This window comes from Parus major, chromosome 1A, assembly GCF_001522545.3.
Source record: "Parus major isolate Abel chromosome 1A, Parus_major1.1, whole genome shotgun sequence".
In the NCBI taxonomy this organism is placed as follows: domain Eukaryota; kingdom Metazoa; phylum Chordata; class Aves; order Passeriformes; family Paridae; genus Parus; species Parus major.
Genome location: NC_031773.1, coordinates 49,101,018 through 49,120,598, shown reverse-complemented (window position 1 = coordinate 49,120,598; position 19,581 = coordinate 49,101,018). Strand labels below are relative to the sequence as shown.

Genomic DNA, 19,581 nt, shown 5'->3' with positions numbered 1-19,581 from the left:
TGCAAAGCTCAAGGGACCCAGCCAGACACAATTCAAAACTCAATTGAGTTTTGCCCTTACTTTCCTAAAGCACCCTGACCAACATCAGTGGTGGGGAGAGGCAAGGGGCTGAAAACCAGGGGCCAGGTAGAAAAGGGAGGGGACAGAGTCTGTGGCACACTTAGCCTGTCCCCTCCCCACACTTCTCACTGCCCTACAACAGCAACGGCAGTGCTCCCTCCTTCCCCTGGAGGGCTGGGCAGTTGGGTCTCACCTCAAGGAGGAGCAAAAGATCCCATTGTGCATCACCCATGCCTTCCCAGTAACACACAAGCCCACAGCCTGCCACCTATTCCCATTATGAATGGTATTTAATTCTCCTTTACGGGCAGTTTGCCAGGGAAAGGCTCCATTAATAATTTACAAGCAATAAAGAGTACAGCTCCTATGAAACGAGGGTTTGTTGCAACCTTAGTGTCACTCCAGCCGCAGTGGGTCACAGGAGGATGAGCCATGTGCCCTGTGGGGCACACAGGTGAGGTAGATGGGAAGAGAGGACCCGGAGCACACAGTGCCACCGGGCAGGGGAGATGGTGGTGACGGGAGAAGAGCTTCCAGTGTGTGTGAGAAATGCTCCTAGGCAGCCTGACCCCACACAGTTCCCTCCCTACGTTCCCTGTCCGTCAATCTGACCACACACAAGGGCAGCCCACGGTGCCAAGGAACAGCCCACAGGGGTGGTTTCCACCACGATGGTGCAAGACATCTTTCCAGTGGAATACAGAAAGCTCAGACAGGGGAGGCACTGTCTGTTACTTCCTGGCTATTGCTGGCCATCAAGGGGACAAGAAAGGCTACCCTGGGGGGCCTTAGCTACCAGCCTCCCCTCAGGGAGGAAAAACACTCTACCTGGAGGGGCTTGGGAAGGCAGGGACCTCTGAGAGCAGCTCTTGGGGACAGTAGGTGGCTACCCCCCCACCACTCCCGCTCAGTCATCGCCCTCCTCAATCCACAGCGGGCGGGTTTGCTCCTGGAAGATGCATCCACGAACCACCTTGGGCAGCTCCTCGGCGTGGCTCCAGGCGTGGGGCTCCACTCGGGCCCAGGAGCACGGCAGGGCGTGGAGAGCCCGCTCCACACCGCGGCACACCTTCAGCACCTCCGAGTCCCGCTGGCCTGCCTTCCCCAGCAAGCTCCTACGGAAAACACAGGGACAAGTGCTACCCTTGGCACAGAGAGGTGGGGTTGCAAAACCACCCAGCAATGCGCTCACACATACAGAAAGCCAATTATTCCCCTCACAGCACCAACCCCAACACACACATCCAGTGCTCTCGCCTGATCCTTGTCTCTGAACAGAGACAAGGGCTTCCCTCTCCTCCCGACACCCTCCACCCATGCCACACCGTCTTTCCTCACCTGAGCCCTCTGACGTTCTTCTCAGTGACCTCGACATGGATAACAATGGGGTATATTTCACTTTTAATTAGATCCCTCACACCCTCAACTCCCAGCTCTAGCAGGCAGTGTTTATTCTGGAAAGGAAATTGAATAGATTTACTGATTTAAATGGAGAAAAAATAACCCCAGCCCCTGACAGTTACATTAAATCAAACCCCATACTGTGCAATATCATTGCTTTTCCAATACTAATTCCATTAAAAGTGAGATTTATGGACAGTGCCAATAGAAAAGGGGAGAATTAAAGAGCAGGGTCACCCACTCCATCACTGCCAGTCCAACCCAAGGGCTCACTGGACCCCTCTCTCAGCCACAGCTCATCTTCACATCCCCTTTGTCATCGCTGTCACCCACAGCCTCACATTTCTGCTCTGAGCAGAGCTGTTGCCACCTTGAACATGAGGAATGTGAGAGCAGGGAGGTCACTTCTGAGTATGGCATGTCCCACTGCCTCCCCCACAAATCCCCGTTTGCCATTTATTTTATCTGAGCTCGTCAGAGACTCTGGGAAATGTCCATATCTGCTGGTCCACAACTCCACAGCACCTCGACCCACAACACTCTCCAAATTACACAGCCCCCAAGCAAGCAGCTCCTTCTCTGTCACCACACCACTCTCCCTCTTCCCCCATTCAGCTGCCTCCTCCCCTCCTCCAGTCTGAATGAGGTGCCCCATCCTGGCCCTTTCTCCCCACACCAAAAGGCTCAGCACCTTCTCCATTGCCTCCCGGATCATTTGGATTCGTCCACTCTCCCTCTGGTCCTGGGGGGCAGTTCTAGACACAGGGTGCTCCTGAGCATGGATTGCACTGGGATCCCCTCCTGCCAGCTTGTCTGCAAGCCAAGAGGAAATAGGAAGAGAGAGATGTCAGCCCCTTCTCCCTCTTGCACAGACTTTGTACCTCAGATCCCACACGTTTGCTGCTGTGCTGGTGCTTGTCAAGTTCAGTGTTTATGGATTCTGGAGAGCAAGGCTAATTATACAGCATCACACTTTGGCATGGATCTCCTGCAGCTTTCTGGTCGGGAACAAGCGAGATATCACAGCTGAAGACACCTTGCATGGCAAGAGCAGCACCTTGTGTTGTACCACAGCAGCCTTAGCTGGCTCACAGACATTACCCACCCACTGCCACACTGTCCCAACCCCTCCCTAACAGAGTATGGCAGAAAAATAACCACTTTATCTTGCCAGATAGGTTTTCTGCAGGGTTTGAGTGCTACACAGGCTTATATTCGGCTCCTGTAAGTGAGCACCACGGCTGGGGAAGCAAGAGGAGTGGGTGTATGCTGGCAGAGTGGGAGGAAAATGGGCTGAACCTCCTTTTGCTGGTGGCAGCCTGCTCAGAGGCAGGACAGCACAAAGCAGCCAGTGCCAGGAAAGCAGCAGAGAGGTGATGCTGGGACAGAGCACAGGGGCAGAGCCGGCTGTGCAGAGCTGCAGCATGGTCAAAGCAAGGACCGCCAGGTGAACTCCCAGCAGAGGCTGACCCAACACACACACCCAGACCTGGCTTGGCAGCCGCAGGCCCTGCATCCCAGTGTGGCTGAGGCGAGTGCCAAGCTTCACCTGCCCACCATGCTGCTCTAGGCAGATGCCCACACTGCCATGGAAACATGAGGAGGCATCATAAAAAGGCTTTTAGGAGCTGCTTGTCCCTACGATAGAAATAAAGTAATATTTTTAGCAGAAGGCATATTTGGAACTGCATCCAGAGCATGTTCCAGTTATCCCAGGGCCCAGGCTGGCTGGGCATACTCTGCCTGGTGGCACAGTAATTCCCAGGCAGACCTGGATCCTGCAAAGCCGTGTTTCCTTTGCAGGCAGCATACTCTCCTGGAGGATCGGAAGAAAATACAGGCAGCAAACAAAAGAGAAATGGCTTGGGGTTCGTGGATTATTTTCCTTCCCTCACAGCAGGCAAAACTATCGGGGAAAATGGAGTTTTTGCCCCCAGTGAAAATTCCCAGTTGTAGCAAAAGCTTGGAAGCAGGTCCCCCATGCAGTGTGAGGGGGACCCTGCAGAGGGCTCAGCAGGACAGGATATATGGCCAAGTCACTCAGCTGAGAAGCCCAGCAGCCAAAATTTTCAGAGCCATCCTTCAGCAAACCAGAGATTTTTCACTACCTCCATCATTACCCTGCAAACAAGTAAACCAACTCATTTTTCAGTCCTGCAGTTTGCAAAAGGAGAACTCTAAACACTGAGAAAAGGGAGCACTGGAGGAGTAAGGAGGAAGGAGGGAGGAGGGAGGAGGGAGTTGTCCTCTCTGAACGTTCCTTGTGGGAGAAATGCCCTTTCCCCAGCAGCCTCTTCAGCTGTCTGTCAGCCTCACATCTGCTGGCAGAAGGAAGAGGATAACAGCCCTAAGGTTGGATCCTCCCATTCCTTGGGCAGGAAGAGCTGGCAAGAAGTCAACCTGCAGATCCCACATCAGCCGGGGTTTCCACCTGTGGGAAGAGCCACCCAGAGCAGCAAGGCAATGCTACACCACCACCTACCCAAGAGAAGAGAGATCCCCATGCCTCAGGCTACCAGCAGGGAGGGCTGGCTTCCCTGTGGGCCAAAGGGATAGGAAACAGTTAAAAACAGCAGGGAATATCTTGCAGACACTCAGCCCAAAAAAGTGACCTGTCAACAGGTATTACATGGCAAGTCTGAGAGATTCCCACACCTACCCTCTGAAGAGAGATCTCATGGATTTTCCATGACTCCCATGAGACCATAACTCGACCTTCCAAGAAAAGAGCAGCTCCTCACTGAAATGGCCTGAGCAGCCACATATTGCTGCCTACCTGCTGGGCACACATGGAAGTCCAGGCGAGAGGTGGGCAGGTCCAGCAGGTTCCTGATGAGCCGTGGTGCAATGCAGCTTGGGGACAGCACCACAGGACGGGGCATCTTGACCACCACAGGGCGTACCAGGCTGTAAGGCTTCAGGTTTGTGTCAGGGTCTGGAAGACAGCATTGAGGAAGAGAAAGCCAAAGGTGAGAACGCAGGAGACCAGACCATCCCATTGTCCTGTACCACCTCCTCATCCTGAATCATGGAGGCACCTACCAAACCATCTTATGTCCCAAGAGAGACCCTACCCTGGTTACAACACTCACTCATGGACAGATATGCTGGATGTAGACCCCTTGCCTGTTTTCTGGGACTCCCGTGACTTACACAGCAGTTTATTTTTCACAAGAAGTTGGATGATCAGGGGACAACTGAGTCTCCAAGGGTGACAGGGCACAGGGCTAACAGCTCACCTGAGCAGGGGTCCAGCCACAGCTGCTGGGGGCGCTGTTCTGGGCTCCTCTGTGGTTTGGATTTCACCAAGCGCAGCTGGCCCAAGGCCCTTTTCTTTAGCTGAGGAGAAAGTGAGGGCAATTAGACTGGGAGCCCTGCCCTTTTCACACACATGCAGAACCAGCTGCAGAACACCCTCTGGCAAAAAGGATGGAGCACCCTTACATAAAGCACGGTCTGCCACCCGTTAGGTTCAGTCTGGGAAGTGGGGAAGTGGTAGAAAAGCAGTCACAGAGGAGTAACACTGCCTGGCCTAAAAGCTTTGCTTGCTAACCCATCTGCCACCTCTACACAAGTTGGTTTACCAACAGAGTGGGACAGATTGTCTCTGCGGTGGTGAGATGGCCATGGGCACACACACACACGGCTCTCATCACCCATTTCTTTGGCTTACAGTATTTCTGGGGCCTCTCTGCTGCCCGGGCATCTGGCGCTTCTCCTGGATCTTCAAAAGCTGATGAGCCCTGAAAAGACAGAGAGCTCACACTCAAACAACTCCAGAAGCCCCAGGGACCACAGCCTGCTGGGATCCTCTTCACCAGTCCCACAGACCTGCTGAAGCACAGGCATATCAAAGCCCTCACTCAACCTCCCAGTCCCTCAAGGGCTCCCAAACACCATCACACTGGTCCCCATACCAGACTTACTCATCCTACACCATCGAGAGGCCAGGACCGCTAGGGCATGGCCAGCACAGCCATACGGGGCAGGTACCCCCTGCCTGCCTCCCTCCTGGTTACCTGCTGTAGTTGGGCACCGTGCCCTTGTCCAGGTCCCGCATGGTCAGGGGATCGACGCGGGAGCAGTACCACTCCAGCCGCCCTTTGTGCATGGTGTCGGTGACGTGCAGGATCTCCCGGCACTTCACGCACAGCGCGTAAGGGTCCGACGGCTCCAGCAGGGACACGTTGGAGCGGACGTAGAACGAGTCTCCAGAAAACTTCTTGCCTTCTTCCAGGGCTGCCCGCAGAGGCCGGTATCCTGGAGCACGAAGCACGGGTCAGCACAGGTGGGGACGCAGTAGACAACAGTCACCAATAAGAAAGCCAAGTCCCCAGCACAGCTGTGATGCTCTGGATTTGGCTTAGGGTGCAGAGGAGGCAAACAGACAGAAGGTCTGTACCTCTGTCCCATAACTCAGAGGATGCACAAGTCACACCAGAGAGGGAAAGCTACTGGAGCTACAGCCAACCCCTGTGTCTGACATGGTGGCCTAAGACCAAACAGGAGAGGAGAGAGAATAACTGAGATTGATCTCCAGGTTTGAGTGGAGGTTCTGGAAAGAGAGGCAGAGAGCTCAAGTTCAAAGGTGACCCAGCTGCCAGCACCTTACCTTCTAGATCAAGCTGAAAGATGAGACTGGATGGCTCATCCCAGTGAAGCAGGCTCAGGTAGGCAACCTCCCGCGTGCAGTTCTCCAGGGAAAGCACCTCTTCCTTCAGCAATGGCACCCTCAACTAGCAAGGACTCGATGCTGTTAGATCTAATGGCTGGAAGAGCATGCATCCCCCAGGCTCCCTCACCCATCAGGGTTACACAAAAGGTGTTACAGAGAGAGGCAGGTCTGGGAAGAGCTATATCTGAGGACAAGGCATCCTCAGTCTGACTCTGGCGCCCTCCTCTGCCTCTGAAATACCTGCTACCAGCCATCACCCACCGTCTGGATGGTGGGCTGCTGTGAAAGGAAATGTGTGTGTGCGTGAACGTGTGTGGGAGCAGGAGCACTGGTTTGTTTTCAGCTACAGGTGCCATATTAATTCAAGTAGTGCAGCTGTATTTCAAGTGGTGTCATTCTTGGCAAAACAAATGCCCTTCTCTCCTTCCAGGAGCTTTCTTCAGAGCAATTATTCTCTATAGCTCAGGAGGGTCACAGAGGCCTAAGAAAATTTCTCCAGAATTGATTGGTGTGCAATGGGCATGTGCAGGATGCAGGATGCAAACTGCTCTGAAAAACTACAAGGTGACAGACAGCTTGAGGGACACAAAGCCGTACTAGCATCTTAATTGTGTGGCTCCTTTTTGTTTCTCCCTTCCCACAGCTGAAGGAAGGGCTTCAGAAGGTCTTGGCATTTTTACATGCACAGGTACACTCAAGTGCAACGAGACCTGGGTGGGTGTTTGTGCTGTGTAAAGCTCTATACAGGGAGCGGTCCTGGAAAATAAGAGAAATGGAGGTGGACTTCAAGCTGAGTAGAGGTCACCTTGAACTGGGGATCACTCCACACTCCTTGCATCATCTCAGGTTGGCTTTGCAAACCCACAAAAGGAGCCCATTCCCAGACTCACCTCAATGAGCCGGCACCCTTCCCTGAGTCCTGCTTTTTCAACCCGTGAGCCTGGCTTGACCCACTGGACATAAATTCCTGTCCTGTTCCCCCCAAGGATGGAGATGTCTGCTCCAAGCCTCTTCTCCTGTGGTGAGGGCTTGCTAGGATGACCCACACTAGTGAGCTGTACCACCAGTGACCTGGAAAGGACAAATGCCAAGTCTGGAAACTGAGGTTTATTGCCTTTTCTAAGGGAAAACCTTAGTCCCCCATGCCTTGCGTACAGCTACGGGGTGTTTACTGCAGCACAGAGCTCATGACTCACAGCGTGCCCATCACCAGGGCACACAGAACTTAAAAAGCCCCCAGAGCCCCTTCTATCCCACCAGCCCCGTCACCAAAGCCAAGCTGGGCTCCCACAGGTGCATGTCCAGCCCAGAGCAACATCTCCACCCCTGCCATAAACAATAGGACAGTGCAAAAAATTGAAGTCCTGCTAGGAAGCGAGGACTATAGGATCTTCCTCCCAATAGCAAGAAAGGGCCTGTAATGGGAGGGGCAGAAAGGCAGGGTCTCCCAAGTGTGGTCCCTGGCACCACAAAATGCCTCCTCAAGCACCACCAGAGTGCCCAGCTCAGAGAGCAGCAGTCACCTCCTGGTCACCTCCTTGCGGCTGGAAAGCGTGGACAAGCAGATCTCCGACTTCACCCTGGTGTAGGTGCTGCTGGAAGAAGAGGAGAAGGCCCCCAGCAAGGTGCCAGGAAAACTGCTGCCTAGAAAAGAGCAAAAGGGAGAGGGAGCATTTTACCTGTACTATAATGCTGCAGGGAGTTCATGTTCTGGGGGTGGCAAGGGTCTGCCATCCTCTCCTGACCATTTTCTAGCATCTGACTGGGAAACTGAGGATGCTGGGAGGCTTTGAATGGTCACCCTCAAGAAAAGGATTTCCTATGTTTCCTGAGAACAAGCAAATCTTCACTCCCTTCATCAGCATTTCAGTCAGAAGGCAGCAGCAGCCAGGGCCACCTGGATGTGCCCAGAGATCAGCCACCAGCACCCACCACAGGACCTGCCAGCACCAGGAGCTTCACCCCAGGAGACTTACAACCCATCACACAGGTAGTAGCAGATGAAGGGAGTATCCAGTAACACCCCAGGGCAAAGGTATTCCCTCTTCTATTACCTACTCCCCCCAACAGCTCTCCATGAGTCAAACAGAGCTGATGCAAATAGCTACCTGCTCTGCAGAGGAAAAGCCAGCTTTTCCAGCTGCTGTGCCTGACAAGGCACAGGGGAACATGAAGGCCCACAATACCATGCTGCAGGTTCAGAGCACTCACAATGAGCTGCACAAACCAGAGGTGTGAGGGAGGGTCCACTGTCCAACCCCTCTCCCCACAGCCCCCGCTTCTTTTTAGCTAAGCCCGCTGAGGAAAGCCTTGTACCTGTTGCATCTTCAATGCTGCTAAAGGAGCCACAGGACAAGCTACAAAGGAGAGACAAAATGGATCTGTAAGGCAGCAGCTTTTCCAAAGCCTGTTTGCATCCCATTCTCAATCTCAGCTCTGCAGACTTCCCCACCACCGCCACGCACCCCTGGAGCCAGCACACAGCTTCCAGCCAGCCTTTCCACCCCGTTCCCACTCCAGGTTCTCTCCTAACCCTGCCAGGCAGCTCTCCCTGGATCCCACAGACCCCACAGAGGAGACAGGCAGGCCTCAGCAATCACCTTTTGTAGGGCATGCACCTCTCTTCCCGCTGCCGACGGAGGATGGAGCCGATGCAGGGAGGGAAGGGGAAGGTGGAAAGGCGGTTGATATCCTTCTCACTGTCGGGAGTCCCATCCTTGGGCAGAGTGAGAGACACGATTGCTAACATCAATACCCAGCACCACTCCTCCCTTCCCTTCAGGCCAGGGGAGCAAACAGCTCCTTGGCTACCACAACCCTCTTAGGGATAATCCACATCCCTCCAAACTCCCAGGGGCACCTTGTTTTCCCGAGCAGATAGCTCAGACAGAGATCCATGACTGGTAACTGCATCACCATCATTTTGCAAAATACAAGCTGTGGGAGCAGTGGCAGATGAAGAGACTATCCAATCCTTGTCCTTATATTTCTGTTTCAGCCACTACACACCCAGAGGTGTGAGTAACCTGTGGGACTCGACTTTTCAGTGTGCTCTGGGATGACAATTCAAGGAGTCAAAGGAAAGAACCTGCCTCCCTTAAAAATAGTATCATGCTGCTACAGGGTTAAAAAGAGTCTGGATTTCTCCTCCAGCCTGTGTAGATTAAACAGTGTTTTAGGAAGGATAGCATCTTACACAAGGCCTGTTGGTTTCTAGGATGTCATATGGGATGAAGGATTTTCACACACTTTGTGTGAAACTGGCAGCACTGGCCAGTTTGTTAGAGACTGAGAGCTTTGCATCTGAGATCTGCTCACACCTTACACACCACCCCACGACCAGTCATCCACCAAGTCACAGCCCCACGATGAAGCCACTCCAATGCCTGTGTGCCCTTCCTGAGCAGTGTCTCCACTGGCCTCAGCTGAGGGCCAGCCTCACGTGGTCAAGCACTCACCATGCTCTGGATGGCTGAATCCCCTGGGAATGGGGTGACAGAAGTCCCCAGAGTATCCATGAGTCCATTCGTAGGGTTGTCTATGAGGCTCCAGGTGCTGCTGAGGTTGGAGCAGAGGGAGTAGGAAGAGCTGCACATCTGGGAGAGAAGGGACTCCATCATCCCATTTGCATCCCCCAGAAATCAGTCCTGACCCCTTTGTCTTCCCTCCTTCCCCTTCCTTCTAGCCACCCTCACCTTGCTGAGGCTGCGGCCGCCTTGGCACCGCTGCAGCTGTGCCTGCAGCGTGCTGTTCAGCCCTTCTGCCTGGCTCAGCTTGCTTAGGAGCTCATCCCTCTCCTCCTCCAGAGCCCGCACACGTTTGCGGTAGTGGTCCTTCTCAATCAGGCTCTGGGAGTACTGCAGCTGCACCCCATCGCGGCTCTGGATGGCCTGCAAGGAGCCAGACTGAGAGCGAGAAAAGACACAGAACTGCACTGCTGATCCACACCTCCCACCCTGGCATGGCTGGACAAGATCCACTGGGGAAGGAGAGGGTATCCAGAGCCCTGTGAAAAGCAATTTACCTGGTCCCGCTCTTTTTCGATCTCCTCCAGCTGCAGCAGCACTGTGTTCATACGATGCTTGTAGAGATCACAGTCCTTCTGCAGCGTCCGGTACTTCAGCTGCAGATCTTCCACCTCCTGGAGGTACTGGTAACAGCAAGCAACGAGCATTAGCTCTCCTGAAAGCGACTGCTTTACAGCCCCCTCCCTCCCCTCCCTTCCAGGCCCTGCTTGGTGTGCAGGGACAGAGGCAGTGATGAGTGCTCTACCTTATCCCTCAGCTCTTCGGCCCACTGCAGCTCATTCTGCAGGGAGTTGAGTTTCTGACAGAGATCCTGCCGGTCGTCTTGGGCTTCCTTCCAGTCATGCTCCAGGATGTCCAGGAGGATCTGCTCAGAGCCTGGAACTGCGGTCTCGCCGGGTTTCTAAGAGGCAAGAGGGTTCTGTCACTGCACCACAAGCACCAAGGGAGCAACAGACCAGGGCAGTGACTGCCGGATTGGCACAAATGCCATCATCATCCTGCATCAATCTGCTGTGCACTCCACAGCACAAAGTCACACTTGTGAGCACGACCAAGAATTAGAGAGCTGTAACAAAGCACACATCACTACCCAGACGCACTGGCAGCCACCACAGCCAAGCAATATGCTCAGAGGATGGGACAGGCCAGCCCAAACCAATGATTTCCCCATCTTTCCAGTGGCGACATAAACAGCACTGGGGGTGGCCCAGGAAAGGAGGTGACCTGGAGCCTGCCCTGCCCTGGCAAGTACCTGCAACATGCCCTGCAGCTCCTGCAGCGATGCTGTGAGCCGCTGGTTCTCAGCCCACAGCTCAGACACGGTGTCAGGGTGGCCCCGCTCCTCCGCCTCTCGCTGGGGCGGCGCTGACGCCTGTTTCCGCAGCAGGCCGCACTCCTCTTCCAGGCTGGAGACTTTGCATTTCAGCTGGTCCACCTGCAACCCAGGGAAGAAACAGTCTGACACACATGGCCCTGCACCTCTGCCTTGTTAGGAGAGCAAAGCAGAGAAGGCGCTGAGAAGAAAACAGGTCTGGAGGCAAGTAAGGCACAGGAGGCAACCACAGGGAACCATGTGAAGGAGTATCCTACTGCTGGGCCAAGGTTAGCAGCACAGCTGCACACAAAAGCTTCTCCCTCAGGGAAAGGAGGAAGACGCACTTGCATAAGCAAATTCAGGATCATCTTTTGGTGCAACAACTTTCTTGCCACCTTGGGGCATCCACAATGCAGCTGGCCTTGACTGTGGGTGGAGGTGGGACCTCTGCTGCACTGCCAGGACCAGCAGCTGTGAGTATCTCCTAGACAGACTCCTAGACAGCTGAGAAACAAATTCACGGCAGAAAAATCCACTGGAGGCTACTCAGTGTGGGAGGCCACCTCTGGCCTGAGAGGTGTTTGAGGTTCAAGCTGCTGGAGGCTGATGCATTCTACAGGGGCATCATCATTCCCTGGCCTGGTCTCACACTCCTCCACCAACATGTCACAGGAGACAGGAAAGGTCAGAGACTTAGGAATAAGAAAGGTCCTGCTAGAACTGTAATAACTGATCAGACTGATCGGAGAACTTGTTTCACAGGAAAGTAAGGCTTTGAGAGGAAATGGAACAGGAGAAAGGTATCAAAGCCACAAAGAAGCACTGCCAAAATTGCCAAGGAGGGATTCAGGAACTGAATTACTTCTGTGAATCTACCCAAAAGACCTACAATGAGTTTTGGGAACCAGATACTTCTGGACCCAGGAGTCAGGAGGGGAAGGCAAGCTGAGACGCTGCTTCCAGGGGGATTTCTTCACCCCACGGTTACCTACAAGTGATTCACCTCCCTGCTCCAAAGAGGCCCAGAGGAGCTGGCATTGGCAGGAATACCAGAAAAAAACTAGGGGAAGATCCTACCACTGGCAGAACAGAATGAGGTATGAAAGGTAATCACAAGGCTGTGTGAGAGATCCAGGCCCAGACTGGTAGGGGGAATGTCAGGAGGCAGCAGAGAACTTAAAAATATGGGTTATTAATAGGTTCAAGGTAGGGCTCTCCTTGCCCAGGCAGGAAATGGGTGCATGTTTGCAGGAGGTGAGAGCTTGGCAGCTGGAGTGCAGTGTCACAAATTCCTGCAGCTATGCAGGGCATGAGTCTTACAAACGTCATGAGAGACATGAGGAGGCGGTGGGGAGTGGCAGGGGGATTGGAGTCCGGGCCAAAAGGCTCCTAAGCTCAGCAAGGCTGGCTGGGCAGCTCCAGGCAGCACACACACACACCCAGTGTGGGTGGCTACACAGCCACTGGCCTCTCTAGGGAGAGGAAAACACAAACCCTTGAAGGGGAAAAAGTAAATACAGATTGAGAGAGTGAGCTGCCTGCTCCCTGCCTGTGCTGCCCAGAGAACAGTGCAGGCAGCACAGGGCAGAAAGCACAGGGCAGCAAGCACAGAGGACATCTCGTGGTGCCAGGCTGAGCATCAAGGGATGCCAGGGAAGACAATCAGCCCTGCTTCTGGATCCTCTAGTGATGTACCTCCAACCAAATCAGCTGGCAGGAGCTGGTGATGTATCTCCAGCTGCCTCCTGTACTGTGCCCATGTCTCAGCCTCTCTGCAAGGCATGTTTCCATCAAGAGCAGGGCAGGATCCCCAACACACATCCTGTGTGCCATCTGCTCCTCCGTGCTCACAAGCCACCACGTGTGGACATCCGTGTGCATCCTTCTCAGCTGTCAGACCTCCACCACATCCCGCTGCCCACCTTGTGCTCCCCAGGATCCTACCAGCAGCTGCAGGTCCCTGCTCCGCAGCACGGCCACGTTCTTCTCCTCGCAGAGCTGCGCATAGCGCATGGCCATCATGTAGTTCTCGTCCTTCAGCCTCAGCAGCTCCACGCTGTTGGAGTCCCACTCCTCTCTCAGCCGCTGGCAACGTTCCTGCACCTTCAGGAGCTCCTTCAGCTGCTGCTCCAGCCTGAGCTGTTCTTGCTCCAAAGCCTGGTTTTTCACCTGGAGCTGGTGTTCCTTCAGCAGGTGCTCTTTCCGTTGAGCCCTCACCTTCTTCACCTCCATCATCAGGAACTGAGTGAGCCCCTCAGGGCCTTCTTCATCTGGGGAGAGACAAAGGAGAACCTGTTCCTGGCTGCTGAAACAGGGGTAACCCTAAGAAATGGATTTTCCCAATGCTCTGTTTTCCACCAAGAGGTGCCAAGATCTCCTGAGGGTTTGCAGCCCTTGTTGTTTCAGGCTTATGGCACTGCAGTAACAGCTGTATACGTGTCCCCCTCCCTGCCAGTTCCAGAGTACAGAACTGTCAGGATTCCTCACACACCGCCAGCGTGAACCAGGTTTTTAGGCACGTGAACTCGCACAAAGCTTTCTGTCCCTTCCCATGCAAGCAGCAGCTGAAGGGAGAACAGAGCACCTGCTCCTACCCAGGATCATAGAGCAGCGCTGGGCTGGTTCCCTCCCCGTGAGCCGTGTGTAGTGCTCAGGGTAGTAAAACTCCAAGGATTCCAGGAAGGCTTCGTAGCCTCGCTTCCCACGGCGCCGAAGGATGTCCATCAGGTAACCTGGACGAACAGAGAGACCTAGGATGAACTCCCTGCAAAACAGAGAGAACGCTGCATAGCCCCACTTCACAATATGAAAATAGCATCGCCATCAGTTCTACTTCCAGCCACAAAAATGGGAATGGCTAGAGGAGACAGAATGGGGTGAGAGCACTGCCCTCTTCTGTGTGCATGCAGGGGGAGGCCCACAGAGGATCAGAGGGGAGGCCCTGGGTACAGAGCACCTCAGAGAACCACAAAGCTGAGGGAGCAGTGCAGTCTGTGTAGCATCCACTCTGTGTCTGGTTATCCCCCCCAAACCAGGCCCATCTGAGTGCAAGTTTGTGTCTTGTCCCACCTGTCTGGTTGCTCTTGCAGGGGAATCGGCACGAGTTGAGCACCTCCTCCTCATCCTGCTCGTCTATGACGCGGCACTGGCGCAGGTACGGGGTGAGCTTGGCGGGGTTCAGGGAGCGGGTCAGCTGGTGTCGGGCACTCTCAATCTTCTCCCACAGGGTGTCTTCTTCCTCCTCCTGCTCTGAGAGGCTGCTGGCTTGGAGAGATGCATTCTCCATGGCTAGAAGGATAAAAGGGAAGGATAAAATGATGAGGAATGATGGAGGAGCATAGGTAGGAGGCATGAGTAGGCATGGGAGAACATGAGCCGAGGTATGATCCTGCAAATGATCCGTTAGTCTTGCAAATGGGACTCAGATACATTAGAAAACATTTTACATACAAATGGGTTCAGCAGGATCTTGAGCATCCACCCAGAGCCTTAGATATGCAGAAGGCAAGCGGTGCATAAGGGAGTTAGGAGTGCATACAGTAGGAAGTCTAGAGAAGACATCATCCTTATCTCTCAAACATTCTTAAATCTCCCCAGCCATCACACACCATCCCTTTTGCCCCATCCCTGAGAATAGGAAACTCTCAGGACCAAGAGTTTTCACCGCCTGGGACATGCTTTCTCATACTTGGGGCTGGAAACTATCAAGCAAATGAATCCCTGGCACTGTGCACCAAGCATTGGTGACCAAACAAGTTCTCAAGAGCACCGTCCCACAGAGAAACCTGGCTACAGGTACTGGAATCATCAGGGAATCACATGAGCATATCTTTCATATCTCTACCACACAGCTGTAAGGAGCCCTGAAAATACGTAGCAACAAGGCAAGCACTCTGCCAACAAAATAGAGCAAGAGAGAACCCCTCAAGTGAATGGGCCAAAACCTCTCAGAGCCATGGTGAACCCTCTCCATTAAATCCTACAGGCTGTGATGGATCAGGTATGCATAATGTGCTCTTTCTCCAGCTATGGGTGGATCAACTCAAACAGTTATCTATTTTCACTCGAGAAATGAAGTCTGCTTCCCAGGCCAGCACAAATCCTTTCAGCTGTCAAGGCAAAGCACAGCAAAGTTCTCCTGAAACTTAGAAGCCATTTCTCCTCCAACCAGTGCCTGGTTACCTGCTGCTCTGGTGTTAGCATTAAGTCCAGCTTTGGTAGCCCAGGCACACAAACATCCCCAGGGGCAGGGCAGAAATTCACGTTCCACGGGGGAAGGAAATGTCCTAGTCTTTTTTCTTTTCTTTGGAAATTTGGGGGTGGAGTTCTGTTGGGTTTTGGTTTTTTTCTTTTCTTGTGGTACGAATGATATCATGCTATTGCAGACTGACAGCCAGCACAACAAGGAGGATGTCTAAGAGAGCTGTGCAGAAGTTAATCCTCCAAATACAAACACAGGAGGCTTGGGGTCTGATGGATGAAAGATAGCAGGAACAGTGAATTGCTGACACCACGAAAGATTCCCAAGTGTCTCATTTTCTGCACCAAGGAGCTGAGGAGCCTAAATACAAATACAGATATGTATTGTTCTAGGTTGACTAAAAATAGCGTTTCTTGCAGAAACTGAACTCTCGTTTGAGACTCTTGCCACATCGACACAAGTATGCTGGAGGGGGACGCAGCAGCAGGCCACAGAAGTTGAGCTGTTCCAAACTCCGCAGCAGATTTACCCCTTTTCTCCGAGAAACTCAAGCCGGCTGTGCAAACCTCCACCAGCTTCTCGGCAGGCAGGCTCGGCAGGGAGGGAAAGGGCGAGGGGAGGGAGAGAAGGAGAGGGGAGGGGTGGGCAGAAGGTTCCAGAGGCGGTAGCCCCGCTCCCGCCCGGGGTACCCCCCTCCCGCGGCGGGCGGAGGGAGCGCTTCCCTTTCGCCGGTCTGAAGGCGCTCCTCGAGAAATGCCGAGCCGGAGGCCATTCCTGGGGAGGCGGCTGGGGAAGAGGATAAGAAGCGCAGACATCCCCCACCACCACCACCACTCCCGAGCCAGTGCGAAACTCAGGTCCCGGGGCGATGCGGACGAGCAGCCGCCGGCTCCGGGACAGGGGGGGCCGAGCGGGGCTCCCCCGGCGCCGGGAGCCCGCTGCGGGCCGGGGCTCGCCCCTTACCTGCCATCCCCGCTCCGCTCCGCTCCGCCGCGCCGCCCCGGCAGGTGTGTCTGAAGCGCCCTCCCCAGCCCGCCGCGCTTTCCCACCCTCTTTCCCTGCCTCCCTCCCTCCCTCTCTCTCTTTCCCTCCCTCGTCCAGCCGGCTGGAAAGAAGCCGGCAACCCCTCGGGCTATGGAGAGCTTAGCTCTGCCCACCTCCGGGGGTCGCGGGGGCAGATCCCCCTCTGCCACTCCCGGTTTCTGAGAGCCTCCGGCTGCTGCCCACCTGGGCGAGCAGGGGAAGGGTTTTTCTCTGCGTGTGTCCTGTCCTTCAAACTCGCCTCGGTCCCTAGCCCCGGGATAGAGCTGCTCCCCGGAAGGATGTGGCTCGCCAGCCACTTCTCTCCCAAAACGCACCCCACAGACCGGTGGGGGAAGGAGGGTGCCCACCTTGTCCAGGACCCTGCCCGGGCAGGATGGAGGTCTCCTCCTTGCCAAGGCACAGCCCCACCCCCCCACACACCCCCCCCACACACACAGCCCCCCACACTGCTGCAAAGAAGAGATTCATAAGAAGAGCCTTCCTTTGGTTCCAGAGCTGCAGAAATTGTAGCCAGGCCACCCAAGTTGTAGCCCTGGTTCTGGATGGTGAGGGGATCCAAGCAAGGGGAAAAAATTGAGAGTGCTGGAAAGATGCCTGATCCAGGCCAAGAAGAGATCCCACAGGCTAGATTTTGGCCCCAGTCCTCAGCTGTGTCTGTGGGTGGAACTGGGTGTGGAGACAGCCCAGGGCACTGTGATGGAGATGTACTCCAGGGCATGCAGGAGCTTGCAACCTGGGCCTGACCCAGCCCTGAGTTGCCCAGGCCAGGAGTGGATACTGGCAACCCCTCATCTGGTCCAAGTGGCCACAGAAATCACAGGAGTGGACCTGTGTGTGCACACAGCATCACAAAGAGTTTGCAGAGTACCCTCCACACCTGCCATGTACTCAGTTGCCCAAATCTGTGCAGGCCACTGGACAAAGAGGGCTCTGGGAGAGATGGCACTGGACACCAACATCAAGCCTCCCCCTTCAAGGCTAAGATGTTTTTCACTTTCTGTAGCAACCCCATTCCACTCTCGTTTCATCACTCTCAGCTGTGTCAAACCTCAATAGCCAGGCTACGCAGCGCAGGCTCTGTACAAGAAATTCCAGATGCATTATCAAGCTCATAAGAAATGGGAGTTCCCTGATTCTCCCCAGCCTTGGAGTCAGCCCACAGGGTAGCCCAGAGTACTGCTGTGTACCTCTCCAGGGCTCTGAACTCAACATGAAGGATGCATTGCTCCTGCCCCTGCCAACTCGCTCAGAAAAGGGAGGTGCCTTTAGCACCCCACCACTGCAACTTCTAGACCCCACCTCTGCAAGGAAACCTTCCTCTCCTCGTGCACATAAGTGAAGAAGCAGATGTCTGAGCTGGGCCACCCTTTCCTAAAGAATTCTGCTGCACCCAAACTGAACATCTTCATTTGTTTCTCCGCCAGGGCCAGTGGCAGGGCTCCTGCACCAGCTTCAGTAAGGTGATTTGAGGGAAGGGAGGCTTTCACGAGACCCTTTCCCCATGCTGCTATGTTCTTTTCAAGATCAAGCACAACCACCACCTGGGAACTGAGAGTGCATCTGTGTGATGCACAGAGCACACAGCCTTTTTGTTGCAAAATACACACAGATATCGAGCAAACGCCAGGCACATGCATGCACATGGGGCTTTCAACAAACTGCCCTTGGACGGCATCCATTCCAACAGGCCCTGGTTGACACCCTGAGCACGTGAATTTTTTGTTGACTCACCCTCCCTGGGAGGGGTCCCAACAGCCCCCTGCCCTCCCTTGTAAGCACAGCTCCCACACAGAGGGCTCATGGTGACCCGGGAACACCAGCAGCAGGGCACAGCTCTGTCTCCAGCCCTTACCTCCAGCCAGAGGCATCCAGCTGAGTGATGAAAAGCAAGTACAAGCAAGGCTGCCTGCTGGGAACCAAGTCATGTTCTGACTCAGGCCATGTCAATTTTTGCCTCCTAGTTATTCTCTTGAAAACAGCTCAGGTCTGTCTCTTTCCCTCTCTAGTGAAAAGATTTCCTGAGCTGGATATTATGTGGTGATAGAAGATAAGATCTTCACAATCCTGATAAAAGTCCCAAAGCAAGAGTTGGTTTCTCTCATTCACACAGAGACCAACTCAAGGCTGATGACAAAGAAATCCTCTTCCTCCACCCACCCTGACCCCACGGGCAGTGGCTGCAGTGCTTTGTGACTCAGAGCACTCAGACATCAGACAGAGCAGGTCCCACATCAAGAACAGCCAAAGAAATATCTTCACCCTAGGTTGCCCACGGAAGAGTCTCAGACACCCAAGTCCAGGGAAAAATAAATAATTCAATAATTGACTGGTACTGCAATAAGGGCAGGTCCTTGGACTGACTAAGTGACTAATTTCCTTAATTTTTTTACAAGCTCCATTACCTGTTCTCCTTCATGGAGAGTCTCTGAGCTTGGCTACTCCACAAGCAAGAAGACCACCCTTAGCTCTGGGCTGGGTAACTGATCCCAGCAGCTCCTGAGAGGGGCAATACATTCCATCCTTGTTTTTTGGCCAGGGTGTGGAGGCACAGAGATGCAAAGCTTATTCTTTGGAGGGAAGCTGCAGCTGTGTAAGACAACCCCAGTTTGCTGGAGATACACAGACCCACCAGACTGTACATGCTCACAGCCAGGTGTTACATTTCCAAAACAGCTTTTCCAGTAGTACTTGCTGGCACACTTCAGTTCACACTAGGAATGACACCGGAGTGTTTGGGTGGGTTTTTTTTTTTTCTGTTGTTCTTGTATTGTTGGTTTGGTTTGTTGTTTTGGGTTTGTTTTTTTTCAAATCCTAACCAAAATAGTTGCACTGGTAAAACTTTCCAAACCACACGGGCAAACACAGGAAATCAGTAACAAGCAGATGGTGAGCCACGTGTCCTTTCCACCACCAGATGAGAGGCTTAGCACACACGGCCCAGGGAGTGTGGCAGGCTGCTTGGTTTTCTGCAGGACCTTGAAGTGTGGGGTGACCGATGGCACTGAGAGGTCAGAGGGATCCCTCCGAGGCAAGTGAGCCCGTGCTGTGGAGAGCTGGGCTGGATATGCCTCAGCACTGCATTGTTTCCCTCTGCCTGGAAATAGCTTTAGGAAGGTCTGAGGCGGGGCAGGAATTCAATAAATTCCTGATTATGTGGCTAAAATGCCATTGGTACAAAGCTCAAGCTGTGGTTACAGATGGTGAGCTGGGTGCTCTGTAAAGCCTTGCCCTGTGTTTTGGGAAGAACAGTAAATTTACAAAGCTGAAACTGCCTACCCACACAGTGTCCAGTATGTGAGCCAGTCAGAACATCTTCAGCAATGTATTTCTTGCTTCATCCTTTTTTTTTCTTCTTCTT

The 19,581-nt window shown here is 53.8% G+C and overlaps 1 protein-coding gene across 2 annotated transcripts; it reads right to left on the bottom strand.

Annotated features, from left to right (window-relative positions):
- Positions 1–53: 53 nt before the first annotated feature.
- CARD10 (caspase recruitment domain family member 10) lies at positions 54–16,207 on the bottom strand. Of its 2 annotated transcripts, XM_015626891.2 has the most exons (21): positions 16,143–16,207; positions 14,048–14,266; positions 13,573–13,710; positions 12,923–13,248; positions 10,916–11,098; positions 10,409–10,564; positions 10,161–10,286; positions 9,832–10,026; positions 9,595–9,732; positions 8,737–8,852; positions 8,453–8,493; positions 7,660–7,780; positions 7,027–7,207; positions 6,074–6,197; positions 5,481–5,721; positions 5,135–5,204; positions 4,701–4,800; positions 4,238–4,396; positions 2,153–2,274; positions 1,399–1,514; positions 54–1,175 (listed from the first exon to the last, which is right to left on the bottom strand). In XM_015626891.2, the coding sequence occupies exons 1-21, from the start codon at positions 16,147–16,149 to the stop codon at positions 968–970; spliced, it is 3,087 nt and encodes a 1,028-aa protein (XP_015482377.1). In that variant the 5' UTR covers positions 16,150–16,207; the 3' UTR covers positions 54–967. The 2 variants fall into 2 exon arrangements, with proteins under 2 accessions (XP_015482377.1, XP_015482376.1); XM_015626890.3 differs by lacking the exon at positions 16,143–16,207 and having other exon boundaries at positions 14,048–14,390.
- Between the last annotated feature and the right edge of the window lie 3,374 nt (positions 16,208–19,581).